At 38.6% G+C, this 18,306-nt stretch overlaps 1 protein-coding gene across 3 annotated transcripts in view; it reads left to right on the plus strand.

The window, feature by feature from the left end:
- The first annotated feature begins 226 nt into the window (after positions 1-226).
- Positions 227-18,306, plus strand: part of LOC132180792 (DExH-box ATP-dependent RNA helicase DExH6) — a 36,650-nt gene continuing 18,570 nt past the window's right edge. Inside the window, exons 1-7 of one of the 3 annotated variants that reach the window (XM_059593738.2) lie at positions 227-501; positions 9,309-9,399; positions 9,589-9,901; positions 10,025-10,099; positions 10,339-10,383; positions 15,175-15,265; positions 15,359-15,417. In XM_059593738.2, the coding sequence (XP_059449721.2) occupies positions 369-501; positions 9,309-9,399; positions 9,589-9,901; positions 10,025-10,099; positions 10,339-10,383; positions 15,175-15,265; positions 15,359-15,417 (807 nt within the window). In that variant the 5' untranslated portion in view covers positions 227-368. Of the gene's footprint in view, positions 502-9,308; positions 9,400-9,588; positions 9,902-10,024; positions 10,100-10,338; positions 10,415-15,174; positions 15,266-15,358; positions 15,418-18,306 lie in introns of those variants that run through there. The other 2 variants (XM_059593739.2, XM_059593740.2) reach the window with 2 other exon arrangements.

Here is an 18,306-nt window from a genome sequence, read left to right on the forward strand (position 1 = left end):
AAGTTTTTAAGGTAACTTTTGTTTTTTAGTCGACCTTGGAGGGAGATATTTTGGAAATATTGACACAATAACTAGTGTGAAAAGGGCATCGATAATCTGGCGCAAATTTGAGGGTAGCATGGTGAATTTTTTTCTGATAAAAATAAAAAGGTAAAAAAGATGGTAGATTGTTTTTTTTTTTTGGTGATAAAGGAGGTAGATTGTTTGCCATTGAAACAAGCAAGCATCAAAAAGCATATGCTTAGGGCTGAAAGCGCAAGAGCCGACTCTTAAAACACAATCGCAGTCGTGTCCTGCCGCCTTGTAATAGTATTCTTCCATTATTCTCCGGGGTCTAGTACCTTCCCATCTATTAAGATTCAGCAAAGATGACAAAGAAGAAGAAACAGAAGAAAGGACGCCAAAACTTCAAGTTGGCTGATGTAACAAAGAACATTGCTGAAGCTACGACGATTAGCATATCCGAACAACTGCAAAAGTTCCATGAATCAAAAGATGACGGTATTAATAAAATTTTAATATAATTGCTTATTATTATTATTTTAACTATTTTGGTTTCGGAGCAAAGAAATAATATGTGGGTATTTGTTGGTTATGTATTGTTGGTTCTGCGTTGAGTATATCTGATGGTGGGTCTAGGTTTGGTGCTGCTTTTGAAGTCTTTTTGTGTGTTTATGAAGATATTTGAAATGCTCATAACTAAAGACTATATTACGGGTATGTGTTGTGCAGGTGCTGTTTGTTTGATATTATAAGAGAATTGAAATAACAAATGGGTTTTGAGTGGCTATGGGCTTAGTGTATTTGATCGTGGGTGTGGCTTTGGTTGGTCATTATGGTGTTTTTCTTGAAGCACTTTTCTTTGTTCATAAAGATATGTGAAACGTTTGTAAACGAGTGTATATGTGCTGGATTGTTTCCGTCAAATTAAAATAATAATGAAGTAGAAAATGGGTATGTGTTGCTTCTTTGTTCTAAATTCAATTTTGATTAGGTTGGTGGTTGTGGGGTTTCATTAGGGCATAAACGATATAAAATGGGGGGAAGGGGGGGGGGGGGGGGGGGGTTGTTTTCTTAAGGTTCTTTTTCAATTAGTTAAATCAAAGGTATGAATAGCTCAGAAACTTTTTCCCTCTTGATTTTGTTGTATTGTGCATTGGAATTTGTTTAATTGCTTTGAAAATGGAAGAAAGGAAAGGAAGATAAAAGTTTGTGGAGTGGAAGTACACTCTTAGAATGCCCTCTCTATCGTTGGCTCCTGTAGATGTGTGTCAACGTTTTTCTCCTTCTGTGTTACTCTCGGTTACTGGTGTTTTTGTGGTTCCCATTTTTGGTATTTTGTAGTGGGATTCTTGAGTTGGTTTTATGTTGAAGCCAAAGCCTTCAAGCGTTCGGTAGAAGAAGGGTTGTCAATTTTACATTTCTCCGAAAGGAGCAAAGGGATATCCTGAGCCGTGTACACGGGTAAGGTGAGTGTTGGATGACTATCGGCCACTATGGAGGCGTTGGTCCTAGTAGTAGAGTTGATTGAGCTTTTTAAATTGTTGAGGGTTGGGAGCAAGGCTTGTGTAGCACAAAGGTGTTCTAATAGGCATGGCCGATATCTGGCATTGGCGGAATATGGGGGTGGGGGACAAAGGTATTGTATCCTCTGAGGTGGATGGGTGTGATGTGGATAGTGTGGAAGGGTTCAATCCTCATGATAAGGTAATCTCACCTTGTATGGATATGGAATTGTACTTTGGAGAAGACCCCATTTTGTTGAGCTTTTGCCCCTTCGTTGTTAATGAGAAATGTGCAGGGTCAGAAGAGTCTTCCGCTTGGGTTTTGCTAAAAGTTAAGGAAACATGGTTATTGTGTGAGGGCTTCGAAGAGGAGCTTACGGCCATTGAAGCAAGGCGCTTCCAAAAGGAGTCGATCTCTAGCTCCAAATTGGTTAACAAAGAAAGTAGAGAATTAAGGGTTCGTTTGGTATACATAATAGATCCTTGGAATGGAATGGCTATTCCCATGGAATAACTGTTGTTTTGTTTGGTTGCTCACCATTCCTTGGAAGAGCTATTCCCATGGGAATAGGTATTCCCCTACGAAGAGGAATACTTCTTCTTCTAAAAAAGGAGAAGAATAGCTATTCCTTGAGGAATGAAATGGATTTTCCAAAAAATCTATTATTATTATTTATTATTCTGCAAACCTAAAAAAAAAAAAAACAATGAACCTGGAAAAGAAATTATTTTTAATTTCTAATACATAGTAAACAAAACAAATCCTTCAAGAACCAATTGAACTAATACATTCAAACAAGAACCATTTTAATTTATGAGTTAAAGCTGGAACTAGAAGAACCCAAATGTACACTAAAACGTATTGCTTTTTAACGGTGAAGAATATCTTTCCTCACCTCCATTCGCAAGGGCTCCGCTAATTAGCCCAATCCCATAAAGAACATTAAACAAGAACCATTTTAATTTCTAGGCTAAAATTGGAACTAGAAGAACCCAAATCTACACTAAAACATATTGCTTTTTAATGTAGGCGAACATCATCCTACATGTCCATTCGCAAAGGCTCTGCTAATTAACCCATAGAAAGAACACCAAAAATAAAGATATAAAACCTTTTAACAATTTTATTTCATTTTATTTTTTTATAAAAATTATGATTATTACTTTATTATATATATTTAGGGTATTTTAGTAATTTTGGAACAATTCCAATGAGAGCAAATGTGTTGTCGCCAAACTAAAGAATATGATTAGTTATTCCATTCCATGTTCTCTCGTTTCTAGTAATAGCCTTTTCTTTTCCTAATGGAATAGCCATTCCACCTACCAAACAAGGCCTAAAAAGATTGTCATGTTCTATCAACTATGATTCAAAAAGCAATAGTTCTACTTGAGTCAGAGTTAAGGGGAGGGCTCTTCTTGGTTTCTTATGAAGCTTAAACTGCTATCATGGAATGTGAGAGGCTTAAATGAGGGGGACAAACGCCTTAGAGTTGGAAATTTGCTTAGATAGTGGAAGGCAAATATTATTGGTTTGCAAGAAACTAAACTGGAGTACATATCTAGTAGTGTTGTGAGTAGTTTGTGGGGATATCAACATGTGGATTGGTGTTGTTTAGATTCTAAAGAGGCCTTCGGTGGGATCTTGCTATGTGGGATAGGAGGGTTTTGAAAAAAAATTGAAGAGTGTGTGGGGGAGGTTACAGTTGCTTGCTCTTTCAAAAACGTCAAAGATGAATTCTCTTGGGCTTTTGTGGGTGTCTATGGGCCTAGTTCCAATTGTGAGAGAAGATATTTATGGGATGGTGGAACTTGCCATAGTGCATTGGAGGAGACTTCAATGTCGCTTGTTTGCCTAGTGAAAGATAATGCTTTGGTGGAGCTCTCAAATTTTACTTTTGATCAGTGCCTCATGGATATTCTACTTGCGGACGAAACTTTTACGTGATTGAACAAGCTTCTCTTGGATGAATTATGAGTTCTTGACGGTTTGGAGGACGAGAGAGCTCTATGTGATGAAGAAGGACAAAGTCAGTGAAAAATGGAACAAGGAGATTTTTGGTGACATTGGGAGGAAAAAAAAGGAGTTGTTGGAAGGGATCCAGGAGCTGGATGTTATGGCAGAAACTAGGGGTCTAGTGGAGGAAGAAAAGGTTCAATTGGCTGATATGTCGAAGGAATTGGAGAATACTTTACTGTATGAGGAACTACATTGGCGGCAAAAGTCGAGAGAGTTGTGGCTAAAGGAGGGGGATAGTAACACCAGGTTTTTTCATAAGGTGGCTAATTCCCATCGAAGGTATAACCGTGTGGAAGCTCTACGTATCAATGGGAATGTGTCCTATAATCCTATAGAGGGAAAAGAACATATTGTGCAGTTCTATCAAAATTTATACTCTGAGCGAAGTTCTTGGAGACCTAAAATGGATAATCGATTTTTTTGGTCCATTGATGAGGAGGAGAAAAATTGGTTAGAAAGAGACTTTGAGGAGCAGGAGGTTTGGGAGGTGATAAAAGGTTTGGAGGGTGACAAGGCACCAGGACTGGATGGTTTCACCATGGCATTCTTCCAATCTTGTTGGGCTGTGGTGAAACATGATGTTATGACGGTTTTCTCTGAAGTCCATTGAAGATGTTAGTTGGTAAAGAGTATGAATGTGACATCATATCGAGTCTTTGAACATTCATGGCACTAGTACTTCTGATCAAGAGGCTATTAGTAATCATATCACTCGCTTTTATGAGTCGCTCTTCATAGAGACTCTTAGTTGGAGACTGAGGTTGGATAATCTCCATTTCGATACGTTGGAGGTGGATGAGTCTTCTAGTTTGGAGGTTCCCTTCGAGGAAAGGGAGGTGGTCAAAAAAATGGATAGGGACAAGGCTCCAAGCCCGGATGGTTTCTCTATGGCTTTCTTCCAGGATTGTTGGGAGGTGATCAAACTGGACATCATGGCTGTTTTTATGGAGTTCCATGACCGAGGTAAATTCGAAAAAGGCCTCAATGCTACGTTTATTTCCCTTATTCTAAAGTCGCATGGGGCTTCCGATCTGAAGGATTTTCGCCCTATCAACCTCGTGGGGGGGATCTATAAGATTATTGCGAAGGTTCTAGCCAATAAAATGAGAAGAGTCATGAATCGGGTGATCTCCAACCCGCAGAATGCTTTCGTCAAAGAAAGACATATTTTGGATTTGGTGCTTATAGCCAATGAATGCCTGGACAGCCGTATCAGATCTGGGGATTCCGGCCTCTTGTGTAAGCTGGATATGGAGAAGGCTTATGATCACATGAACTGGAAGTTTTTAATCTATTTGCTAAGGAGGTGTGGTTTTGGTGAGAAATAGTGTACTTGGATCGAGCATTGCATCTCCTCGGTGCGATTTTCGGTGTTGATTAGTGGCTCTTCCTCCGGTTTCTTTGGGAGTTTACGTGGGGTGAGACAAGGTGATCATCTTTCACCTTTTTTGTTCATCATGGTCATGGAGGCGTTCAGCAGGATGATTAATGCTTCCATCAGTAGGGGTTTCATCAATGGCTTCTATGTGGGTGTTAGAGAGCCTGAGCGGGTAATTGTTTCTCACCTTCTCTTTGCTGATGATATGTTGGTTTTTTGTGGGGCTACTCCTGACCAAGTCAGATTTATTAAAGCCCTCCTTATCAGCTTCGAGGCGGTCTCAGGGTTAAAAGTAAACCGAGCCAAATCTGTCTTGGTCCCAGTCGGAGGTTCGGTGGTGACAAGGGAGCTGGCTGGTATCCTAGGTTGTGGCACTAGTTCTTTGCCCTTGAGGTATCTGGGTCTTCCGCTAGGGGCTTCGTTCAAGCTTTTGGCTATTTGGGATGATTTGTTGGAAAATATGGCTAGAAGGTTGGCCCCATGGAAGCGCTCGTACCTGTCCAAGGGGGCGAGACTCACTCTCATCAAGAGCACCTTATCCAATTTCCCCACTTATTTTCTGTCTCTTTTCCCCATTCCTGTTTCTGTGGCGAATCGCATTGAGAAGGATTTTTTATGGGGGGGCTTCAATGACGAGCCTAAGATACACTTGGTCAGTTGGAAAGAGGTTTGTTCTCCGATTGCTGAGGGTGGTCCAGGGATTCGGAGTTTGCGCCTTTTTAATCAAGCTCTTTTGGAGAAATGGTTATGGAGATTTGCAAATGAGGAAGAAGCTTGGTGGAGAAGTATTTTGGTGGCAAAGTATGGGGTGGATTGGGGTGGATGGCGTTCTAAAGTTTCTCGTGGGACGCATGGGGTGGGGTTATGGAAACACATTTGTAAGGGTTGGGGGTTGTTTCAGAGCCACTTTAGATTTGATCCTGGATTGGGGGTGAAAGTCAAATTTTGGGAGGATACTTGGTGTGGCGAGATGTCTCTCAAGGAAGCTTTTCCCGGTCTTTTCAATATTGCTAGCAATAAGGATGCTTCCATTGCGGATATCCGGTAGTGTTTTAATGGTATGGTTCACTGGAATGTCACATTTACCCATAGTATTCATGATTGGGAGGAGTTGGACTTAGCCTCCCTCTTCTCGCTCTTGTATTCGTCCTAGATTCGTGGGGAAGGGGAGGATCGGATGTGGTGGACCCCTTCAAGAAAAGGGAAGTTTGAGGTTCGTTCTTTTTATAGGATGCTTGTCTCAAAAGAGTCCAATCACTTTCCTTGGAAAAGTATTTGGCGCACAAAGGCTCCTTCGAGAGTAGCCTTTTTTGCTTGGTCGGCCGCCCTTGGGAAATCTCTCACTTTGGATAATGTTCAGAAGAGAGGTATTGTGGTGATTAATCGTTGCTGCATATGTGAAACGGATGGGGAGTTTGTGGATCATCTATTTCTTCATTGTGGGGTTGTGCGAAAGTTGTGGGAGGTTATTTTCTCTCGCTTCAATTTGTGTTGGGTTATGCCTAGAAGTGTCAAGGATTTGTTCGCCAGTTGGTGGTCGGGTGGGAGATCTAGTAGTGCCGTGGTGTGAAAGATGGCTCCCCTTTGTCTTTTATGGTAACTTTGGAAGGAAAGAAATGCAAGATGCTTCGAGGATTTGTCAAGGAAACTTGAGGACCTTGTTCATTTCTTTTTGTACACTCTCTTCACTTGGACTGCAGGCTGGCTTGCTCCTATAGTGATTAATTTTCCTGATTTCCTCTCTGTGTTCTCTTCTTCTCTTTGCCCAGCTTAGTCGCTCTCTTGTATACTCCCTGTGTACTTGTGTTGCGCCCCTCTGCGCTCTTTAATGCATTATTACTTATAAAAAAAATGAATGTGACATTTGTATCCTTGGTTCCTAAGAAGGCGGTTGCGATAGAGGTGAAGGATTTTCGGCCAATTAGTTTGGTGGGAGGGGTGTATAAAATTTTATAAAAAGTCTTAGCCACTAGAATGAAAACTGTTTTGGGAAAAATCATCTCTAACTCCCAAAATGCTTTTATTGGGGTGGCAACAAATTTTAGATTCTGTGCTCATTGCTAATGAATGTTTGGATGGTCGGATGAGGTCAAGGGTGCTTGGTGTTATTTGTAAATTGGACTTGGAAAAGGCTTATGACCATGTTAATTGGGACTTTTTGTTGTACTTACTAAAAAGATGTGGGCTTGGAGAAAGATGGAGGAGCTGGATAGAGTGGTGTATTTCGATGGTCAGATTCTCCATTTTGGTAAATGGAACGCCAGAAAGTTTCTTTAATAGCTCACGGGGGATTCGGCAAGGGGACCCGATGTCGCTGTTACTATTTGTGTTGGTTATGGAGGCATTGAACAGGATGGTGAATGCGACAGTAGAGCAAGGTTTATTATCAGGTTTCTCTGTGGGGGAAAGAGTCTTTTCAGATTTAGTGGTTTCTCATTCTTTATTTGCTGATGATACTATGATTTTCTGTGAAGCATATCCTGTACAAATCCGGTACGTACGCCTTATGCTCTTGTGCTTTGAGGCAGTTTTGGGGCTGAGAGTTAATCTTGGTAAATCAGAACTTGTTGCTATAGGGGAGGTGGAAAACATTGGGGTTTTGGCTAATATTCTTGGGTGTAGTGTTGCGGCATTGCCTATGAAGTATTTGGGTTTGCCACTAGGGGCGAAGCACAAGGATTCATCTATGTGGATGGTATACTTGAACAGATAGAGTGCCATACGGTATGGCAAGATGGAAAAAATTGTATCTATCAAAGGGTGGTCGCTTAACTCTTATAAAGAGTACGTTGTCTAATCTCCCAACTTATTTTTTATCATTGTTTCTTGTTCCTATGAGTGTGGTCAAAAGGATTGAGAAACTTCAAAGAGATTTCTTTTGGGGAGGAATGGGAGATGAACAAAAATTGCATCTTGTTAATTGGAACTAAATATGCCGTCCCATGTGGGCCGGTGGTCTTGGCATTAGGAATATACATAAGTTTAATCAGGCTCTCTTGGGGAAATGGTTATGGAGATTTGCGACAAAGCGTGAGGCGCTTTGGTACAAAATAATAAAAGCCAAGCATGACGATCAAGGATGGTGGGTGGTGTTCGAAGGAGGTGTCAGGGTCTTATGGGGTGGGTTTGTGGAAGAATATTAGTAGAGCTTGGGATACTTTTGTAAAAGGTGTGCGGTTTGAGGTGGGGATGGGGTCGAAAGTTCGCTTTTGGCATGATATTTGGTGTGATGATCAACCGTTGAAGCATGTTTTCCCTTCCTTGTTTGGTATGGCGAGGTACAAGGACGCGTGGGTGGAGGATAATTTTAGTTGGAGGAATGGGAGGGTTGAGTGGAATGTCCTTTTTGTGCACTCTGCCCAAGATTGGGAATTGGATGGGGTCTTATCTTTCTTGGAATTGTTGCTCTTGTAAGGTTTTTTATGGTAATGCGGACCGTATTCGATGGTCCTTTTCTAAAAAGGGTACGTTTGAGGTGAAATCGTTCTATAAGGCCTTGTCCAATCCAGATTGTGGGGGGTTTCCATGGAAGAGTATTTGGCGCTCTAAAGTGCCCTCGAGAGTGGCATTTTTTGGGTGGACTGCGGCTCTCGGTAAAATTCTAGCACATGACAATTTGCAAAAGCGGAGAATTGTGGTAGTGGAATGGTGTTGTATGTGTAAGAAGAATGGGGAGTCTGTAGATCATTTGCTGATTCATTGTGAAGTGGCTACTCGGTTATGGAACTATGTTTTTACTTTGTTCGGTATTGAGTGGGTCATGCCGCAATGGTTCATTGACTTCTTGTCTTGCTAGAATCAGGTGGGGGGTAGGGTAATCTGTAAAGTCATTTGGAGGATGGTTCCTTTGTGACTCACATGGTGTGTTTGGCGGGAGAGGAATGCTCGAACGTTTGAGGATAAGGAGTGTTCGGTGGATGGGATGAGGAAGAATATGATCTCTATGCTACACCTGTGGGTGTTGGCTCATCATCGTAGTGTGGTCCCGAATTTAGATGAGTTCTTGAATATGGGCTCTTTGTATATTTTGTAGAGGCTTCTATTGTATATTTCTTTTGTATTAGGGTTGCGCCCCTCTGCGCTTTTTTCAATAATATTCTCATTACTTATAAAAAAAAATGATTTTGGAGTTTAGTTAGAGGTAGAAGTCAAGGGCGTTCAATAACTGATTTTGGAGTTTAGTCATTTAGTCTTTCTTAGTGAATGGATATGACTGAAATATGCTTGCCAGAGAAAAAGAAAAGAAAGGAACTACCTTTGGGCTGTTATTTGGAAATTCATTTATACATATAGTATCTGCTGTTGCTCCTATTGCAAATGTTGTAATTCTTATCTGTCTTTTATTGGAAAAATTGTCTTCCAAGTTTTTTACACTAATTTGTGGACTTTTGGGTGTTACATGCAGTTTACAAGTTTGAAGATGACCTGTCAAACCGCGAACGTGCAGCAGTGCATTTATTATGCAGGAAAATGGGTATGACTTCCAAGAGTACAGGGTAAGTGCTCTTAGTTATGTGTGGACTTTATTTTACAGTGATGACCGTAACATTTAAAATTCAAAAAGAACCTTACCTGCTGCTAGATTTCTAGCTTTGTTCTTCCAAAGAAAAGTTGATGCCTTCACATCTTTAGGTCTAGCTTGAGTTAATCATTTGCTAATATAGTTTCTTATAAACTTTGGATAGGCATGGGAGCCAACGGCGAGTTTCCGTGTACAAAACTAAAAAGAATGTTGACAACACCAAGGATTTGGACAGTCTCACTTATTTGACATTTTCGGAAGAGGCAAACATGGTTTTACAGGATTTGTTTACTCGATACCCACCTGATGATGGAGAGGTGGACAATGCAATGGTTGGGAAGAAAACTGAAAAAATTGATAAAATACGACAAAAGAAAGATGATATTTTCTGCAAGCCTTCAATGAGTGGAGCAGAAATTGCGAAGAAAGTGGAGTCACTTGCTTCAAAAATGGAAAAGGTTGCATATTTGAAGCAGGTGTTTCTGACTTAATGAACTCATTAGAGTCTTATGAAAACTGTTGGATGCTTTGCATTTTTATGGTTTTCTTGTGAAAGAGTGGTTTCATTGTGAAAGATTTCTCTGATCTTATGTGTGCAGGTTACTAAAAAGAGGTCTGAGCTTCCAATTACATCCTTCAGGAATGTCATTACATCGACAATTGACTCTCACCAGGTTATTTGAAAATTTACGTTTCCTAGAAATTTGTCTGGTAGTTACCAGTTTGCAAATTGCATTAGGCATGACATTACTGCTGATACTCCTCATATAAATCAACTGTGTCCTTGTACCAACTTATTTGGATATTGTGCACAAGAATTTGTGTTTTTACTACTACATTGAACTGTAGTTTGGATGATTGGACTTCAGGTTCATTATGGAATACTTACTGATTTTTCCTTGTTTCGAAGCAGGTAGTTCTCATATCTGGTGAGACTGGGTGTGGAAAGACCACGCAGGTTACGAATTCTTTGCTTTGTCTTCTTTGTGGTATACTTATCACAACTTGTCTGAAACTCGGCATTTAAGTTAGTCCTTTTTGATTATGTCGTTTTTCTTAATAGTCCATATGCCCCGAGTTCTATACTTACATAATTGTGCATCATGTGTGAAGTATTTGATTGGGTAGTACACCTTTTTTTCTTGCATTTATTTTTTTGAAAAAATGAGATTAGAATCCAACAGTGATGTAGGACACAGTAAAGATGATTATTGTGCTGATTATGGATATTTCTAGCTGGCTAAAGGGTGGAAAAATGGTTAGGGTTTGAAATATCTAACAAAAGGGAAGGGTTCAATTATGCTCTCTTAGGTAAATGGCATTGGCGCAATGGGCTTGAGAGAGGGGCGAGAGTGGTGGTGGACTCTAAATATGGAAGTTTATGAGGAGGGTGGTGTTCTAGTGAGCCAGTTGGGGCATATGGGGTGGATTTATGGAAGAATATTAGGAGAGATTTGGGGAAGTTTTGTAGTCGCAACATATTTGAGGTAGGACATCGCCCAAAGGTTTGATTTTGGCATGATCTTTGGTATGGGAATATGGCCCTTAAGGATGCCTTTCCAATTTTATTTGGTATTGTTTGTGCAAAGGATACTCTTGTCGTGGCTCATGTGGAATTTTCTAGAGGTGCCATTTAGTGGAACATGAGCTTTGTTAGAGTGGCTCAGGATTGGGAGGTAGATGCCTTTGCTTTACTCTTTAGGATGTTGTATTTAGTAAGGGTGAGACAGGAAGGGGAAGACAAGTTGTGGTGGGTCCCTTCCAAAAGAGGTTTGTTTGGTGTTAAATCTTTCTACAGGGTCATGGGTTGTCATGATGGCTTATGTTTCCCTTGGAATTGTGTTTAGAGGACTAAGGTTCCATTGAGAGTGACATTTTTTTGTGGTTGGCAGCTCAAAATGATCTTTATCATGGACAATCTCTGGGAGTGGTGCACCATTGTGGTTGATAGGTATTGTATGTGCAAAAAGAATGGAGAATTTGTGGACCATCTTCTTCTTCCTTGTGAGGTTGCTTGTGCCATTTGGAATGCTTTCTTCACTCGATTTGGGTTGTCTTGGGTTCTACCGAGACGAGTAGTTGAGTTGTGTTGATGCATTGGTGATAGAAATCAAAGTGTTGCTGTGTGGAAGATGGTGCCCTCATACCTTTTGTGATGTGTATGGAGGAAAATGAATGATAAGAGTTTTAAAGACCGTGAGAGGACTTTGGAGGAGATTAGTTTTTATTTTTCAACACTTTGTATCTTTGTACTGCTGCTTATTTTTCTCATTTGGTGATTAGTGATAATGATTTTCTTGTTTTGTTTATTCTAGTTAGGGGGCTTCTTTTGTATATTCCTGTGTACATTAGGGCACCTTACATAAAGCGAAGGAAGCCAGAAGTCCAGCTGTTTTGAGGCTGGGAAAAGTGCAGTTGAACATTGTTTGGGTGGCTGGTTGCGTTTCTTTGTAGGTTAGGTTTTGATGAGTTGAATGGAGAAAAGAGCAGAGCTTAGTAAATAGTGGTTGAGGATATAAAAAGGGATTTTTTCAAGACCTGGTTAGGGAATTAAGAGCTTTAATTAGTGCAAAAAAAAGGAGGAATGAAGTAGAGAAATTGACGAAGCAGCTAAGAATCATTCCTGGGGTTCCTTGGGCGTAATCGCTAGTTTGAATTGCATCACACAATCATACATAAAAGCGTTTTTATAGGCTATTCCCACTCTTCTTACAATGGCTAGGGTTCCTAAATAAAATAAAAAATAAAAAAAAGAAGTTAAAAGAACTTCTTAAGCAAGTGGGAAACTATTAAAACACAATAAAATAAGATGCTAATCAGGAAAGGAGACTAATAGGCCTCTGGTACAGCCAACTCGAGCAAATCTAGAAATTAATATAACCCAGTTTACTCCGGCTGTCTTTAGTTAAACTTTTTTTTTTTTTTTTTTTTTTTTTCGGAGCAACAACACCTTGATTAAAAACTGAAGAAATACCAAATACTGCTACTAACCCAGCAGCTACCAACATTAAATTAAAAAAAAAAATGGAAAAAGGGCGTAATAGTAACTAAAGTTGCCTAGGAAGGGTGACAAATAGCCCCATATAAAAACTAGACCGTATTTTTTATTTACTTTGTTCTTGTTATTCCAAGAGCTTTTTGCTGCTGCATCAAACAGTAAGCAAAATTTAAAGTGGATGCCACTTTTAACTAATTTGGAATATTGAGGTAACTTTAAAGAAGAAGGAAAGCCTATTGTAATGCTCGTGAAGCTCTTCAGTAAATATGAACTAACACTATCATTAGAATGGACAAGTAGTTTTTGTGGTGATTTTTAAATATATTATATGTCTACCAATTACACAACACAACAGTTGGTATACTGTAAGGGATTAGGAGTTACTGTTTCCCTGTATCACTTGCAATTTGTCTATTGGTATGAATTGATTTTTAGTACAGGTAATTTTTCTAGGTTCATTTTTCTCTTTCTAGTTAGGTGATTCTTTTTGTATACTTTCGGTGTACTTAGGGACGCCTTACGCTTTTAATAAAAGGGATTATTACTTATCAAACAAAAAATTTTCTAGGTTTGTCACATGTGGACATTAGTTAACAGTTGCTGGTGAAAATAATGCAGGCTAAAACAGCGAACTTAACTGAGGGTTTGCAGTTGAAATAGCATAGAACTGAAAAAGAATCAGAGTTGTTGTCCATGGGCTTTGAATGGTGACATGAACAATACTGTGATCAGTAGCTTGGAAGTTTTTGAACTTCTTTATGTTTTATTGATAGTGGCATATGTTAGGGTAATTAAATAGGATTTTATGGGTTGGTTGCGGTTGGAAGAGGTTCTGTTGTGGTAAAAAAATTAAAGAAAAAGTAGAAAGTGAAGGAGAAAGAATTAGGAAACCTTGGGGTCTCCCCAAGTCCTTCTAGGAGTCACACTTACAAAATTATAATGGAGTCTCATGATAAAAAGAGAGCTAAGTTCCTGAGAATTTCATTCATCAAGTTCTAACAATGCTTGTATAGTAGCCGAGTCCTAGCTTAATATGGAAAAGTTAAAAGCTCTTGTTAAAATAATTTTACCAACTAAATATGACTCATTCTCTTACTAGGAAAGGGAAACCTAACAAAAAGAGAAATAAATCAGTCGAAACTCAAACAAATACGACAAACTTTAAATCCAAACAATCCAGATTTGGTAATGTACCAAACTATCCCCTGCTATGATTTTTTTCCTTAATTAGGGAAGGTTGAAAATACGTGTAGAAATCATGGTAGTGCCTTTTTTGGCAGCACATTGATTTGCAAAATTTTAGGATCCCAGTCTTCATGTCTGTTGTGTGTGTTGCTTGCCAATGAGATAGTATTGGTAAACAAAACCAAAGTAAAGTTTAATTGCTAGTCTCACTATGGAGACATGCTTTAGAATATAAAGATTTGGATAAAGTTTTCCTCCAAATTGTTCCTCAAATCCAGTTTATTAAACTGACATGTGTCTAAAATGTATGTGATTCTCACATGCATTTTTAATAGAGCATGTAAGAATCACATTCATTTTGGATACATGTCAATTACATTTTTAAAATCTTGAATAATAAATTTTACTTATCAAAAAAAAAGGTTGGAGGAAATTTTTTCAATCCAGTTTGAAGGAAAACTTTGTGCTATAGATTTTAGGTTAAGTAGGACTAAAGATGTGAATATCATATTTATCAAAAAAAAAAAAAAAAAAGATGCGAATATCATTTTAACAAAATTAGGAAGAAAATGTGTATAATGTGAACATTGTCGGCCAAGAAGTCTTTAAAGTTAATTTGAGATGGATGAGGACATAAGATGTAAAATATATATTAGAAGTGGAGAAGTGCATTGTGGGGGTATATATATTAGAAGTGCCAACCTCAAAGGGTAGTTCAATCGGCTAGGGACCACGCCTCATGAAGTGAATGTCATTAGTTCGAGTATCTTTTTCCCTCTCCCCTTAGGACCAATTACTTTTTTTTTTTTTTTTAAAAAAAAGTGCCTTTTGGTTGCCAGGAGATAGAAGTATTTTTATACTTAATCCTAGTTCTAATTTCTGATTTTCCTGATAAAAAGGCATTCATGGATCCAATCATAGTAATCTCTCAGTCTTCTCTATTAAAAAAAAACTAGGACTATTATATGCATATTTTGATCATATAATTATATGTATGTAGATTATGATTGTAATAAGCTCACATTGAGTTTCTCAAGTTTCAAAATCCAAGTGTAATAGGAAGTTTGATCTTAGCCCTACCCACACTGACTTTTATGAGTGGATTTTTAACTAGAATGCAATGTTACCAATCGTCATAACCAACAAAGAACAGAGCAGTGGACACTAGGGGCTATGATTATATATGTTATTAATATATATTGCAACTATATTACTTAAAGAACAGAGCAATTGTCATTCTCTAATGAAGAAACTTAAAAATCTTGATCTGTTGTATGATGTGCTATAACTTTTCTTATGATTTTCTGTGTCCTTAGGGGCTCCTTACGCTTTTTGATATATACAATATTACTTATAAAAAAAAAACTTTTCTTATGATACTTTGTTTGGTTCTTTTTGGTCAGTTATCAAGAACATGTTCAGCTTGTGATATATCATGATTTTTGCTAGCAAATAGTGAGATTGCCGTATGTAGCGAAACACTCGTGTACACATCGATATACTTCGATATTTTTAAGCATTTTCTTGGTGTTAGTGTTACTAATATTCATATCAATTATCGTCCAGGTCCCTCAATTTCTTCTAGATTACATGTGGAGTAAGGGTGAGGCTTGTAAAATTGTGTGTACTCAACCTCGACGTATCTCAGCGACCTCAGGTGTGCACTCATTGCCATGAACTCCAAATTTATTATTTTTCTAATTTGTTGACTCTTAAGACACAATTTTGAAACTGAGTAATTTCTTTTTAGTTGCTGAGAGAATCTCTTATGAAAGAGGAGGGAATGTTGGAGATGATATTGGATACAAGGTAATGTTCATTATTTGTCTTATGATGCTCGCTATCATGCATACTGAATAAATAAAACAATTTTTAAAACATTTGTGCAAAATTGTGGTAATTAACTTTCTTTTATAAATCTTCTTTTCTGAACAACACACTACTGACATTGGTGAAGGAACCCTTTTTTTTTTTTTTTTTTTTTTTTTTTTGTCTTTTCTTACCCCTGTGTCGGGGAAGGAACTTGTTAACGCAAAAACTTATCTTATAGACTTTACAAGTTAGTTCTAAGTTTCAAAGAATTTGAACAAATTATATACTACTTGTAAAAGAATTATGTTAGATTAAATGGCTTGAAAAGGAATTAAGGTAGGGAAAATGCCAACCTCCATCCTCAAATCACGGCTTCCAAACCGGTGATAGATTCCTTAATTCTGGAGGCGGTGGGGGCTCTCAGTGACCCTCCTGTGCAGTTTCAATCCTTTGTTGGGTTTGCTAATCACTTACCATCGAAGGCTGCTAAGAGCATAGTGTATTCAAAGGTTGAATCGGTGTCTTCTCTTGGGGCTGTTCCTGCTTCGAAGCCTAGCCTTTTACGGTGGGGTTTTCTTAATCCAAGTTCGAAGCCTAGCTCGTCTAAGGTGCCACTTGATTTGCCAAAACCCCAAAACTGCCCAGTAGGATACGGTCAGTTTGGGGAGATCGTTGTGTGGGATAAGGGTGGCGAGCTATGGGGTGGTGGGGATGGTGGAGAAGGTGATTTTCCTGCCCCTCTGGATGTATACCATCCATTTGAGGAGATGGATGAGTGGGATTATTTTTCCGACCCCCTCGATTGGGATTATGACGAAGAGGAGGATCCGGCCTTGGCGCTGTTGGACGCCATTGAAGAGGATTTTCATAAGTAAAAGTCGCTCGGGTGAAGTATAAAGGCACTAGGGAGCTGCTCAACTTGAAGAGCTCAGTTAACTATGGCGATGATATTACTTCCAATCGGCGAGGGAAAGGCAAGGCACAAGGGTGGCAACGCTGATCCTCCTTTTGGGTATCGGGTGGGAGGGCTATTGTCTTAGGGTTTATAGTGTCGTGAGGGATTTTTTGTTGGGCTTTCTTTCTTCTTTAGTTTTTTTGACTTTCTTGTTCTCTTCTCTCTCTTTTCTTCACCATTTAAGGCATTCTCTTGTGTACTTCCTGTGTACTAGGGTTGTGCCCCTCTGCGCTTTTGATATATGAAACATTACTTCTCAAAAAAAAAAAAAAAATCACGGCTTCCAAAAGGTAAGCTGAATCATTTGCTCCTCAGTAAAGAAAAACACCCCTTTTGAACATGCTGAAAAATCCCAAAATCTTGAGTCGTTTTGCCATGAGGTCTATTGTATTAAAAGGGGTCATTTGGATATTGGATACAAGGTAATGTTCACTATTTTTCTTATGATGCTCGCTATCACGTATATTGAATTAATACAACAATTTTTAAAACAATTGTGTGAAATTGTGGTAATTAACTTTCTTTTATAAATCTTCTTTTCTAAACCAGACGCTACTGACATTGGTGAAGGAACTTTTTTTTTTTTCTTTTTCTTTTCTTACCGAACTTGTTAATGCGAAAACGTATCTTATAGACTTTACGAGTTAGTGCTAAGTTTCAGAGAATTTGAACAAATTATATACTACATGTAAAAGAATTATGTTAGATTAAATGACTCGAAAAGGAATTAAGGTAGGGAAAATGCCAACCTCCATACTCAAATCATGGAGGATTTTCTCCTAAGTAAAGAAAAATACCCTTTTTGAACAAGCTGAAAAATCCCGAAATCTTGAGGCATTTTCCCCTTAGATCTTTTGTATTGAAAGTCCGGGGTTAGACATGCGGTAAACAAAGAAAAAGTATCTCGCCAAAGGGTTGGGGGCACTACTGAAATCCTTTGATACGTCATGTAATAGGGAGGTGTAAACCCCATAAGCCTTTGGTTCTTTGGTAGGGTGACCAACCCTAAAACCAAAAAAATAAATAAATGTTTGGAAACCCTTCCCTATTTCTGCGTTTCATTCTCTATTCAACGAACCTCAAACAAAATGATAAAAAGAGGAGAGGCTTGTTGATTTGAAGTCACTATGAAAGGGTCCGTCAATAGCATAGCTCTTTCTTTCCCGGGTCTCCTATCTTATTATAGACCTTGCAAGTTAGTGCTTAGTAATCTAAGAATTTGAACAAATTATATACTAGTTAAAGAATTATGTTATGTTAAATTGCTCGAAAAGGAATAATGTTGGGATATGCTGAATGATGGTCTCCAGGAGTATATCCCAAGGATATACTCCTTGAGATCATCATTCAGTATTACAAGAATATCTTTAATGAGATAATTCATTGGCTCCCCAAATTAGATGGTTTGTAGTTTCCCTTATTAGTCTCTGTAGAAGCGGATTGGTTGGAGAGAGTGTTTCAAGAAGAGAAAGTTCTTCAGGCGATGCTTAGAATGGATGGTGACAAAGAGCTGAAGCTCAGATGACTTAACTATTGCTTCTTCTTTTTTTCGGTCGTGCTGGCTGTAGTGAAGGATGATCTTCTGCACATCTTTCATAACTTTCATGAGCATAAGTTGTTCGAGAAGAGCCTTAATGGTACTTTCATTGCCTTTATCCTTGAGAAGATCTGACAGTTAGAAGTAAAGGACTTCAAACTTATGAGGCTGGTGGGGAGTATCTATAAAATTTTGGATAAAGTCCTTGCTATCAGAATGAAACAGGTGATAGGATCGCTCATATCGAACAATCAAACTGCCTTTACATGGGAGACAAATTCTAAACTCAATTCTTACAGCAAATAAGTGTTTGGACAGTAGATTGAAATTAGGATTTCTTGGCATTATTTGCGAGCTAGACTTGCAGAAAGCCTACGACAATGTCAACCGAGAG

This window comes from Corylus avellana, chromosome 5 (genome assembly GCF_965113065.1).
Source record: "Corylus avellana chromosome 5, dhCorAvel1.hap1.2, whole genome shotgun sequence".
NCBI classification, from domain to species: Eukaryota; Viridiplantae; Streptophyta; class Magnoliopsida; order Fagales; family Betulaceae; genus Corylus; species Corylus avellana.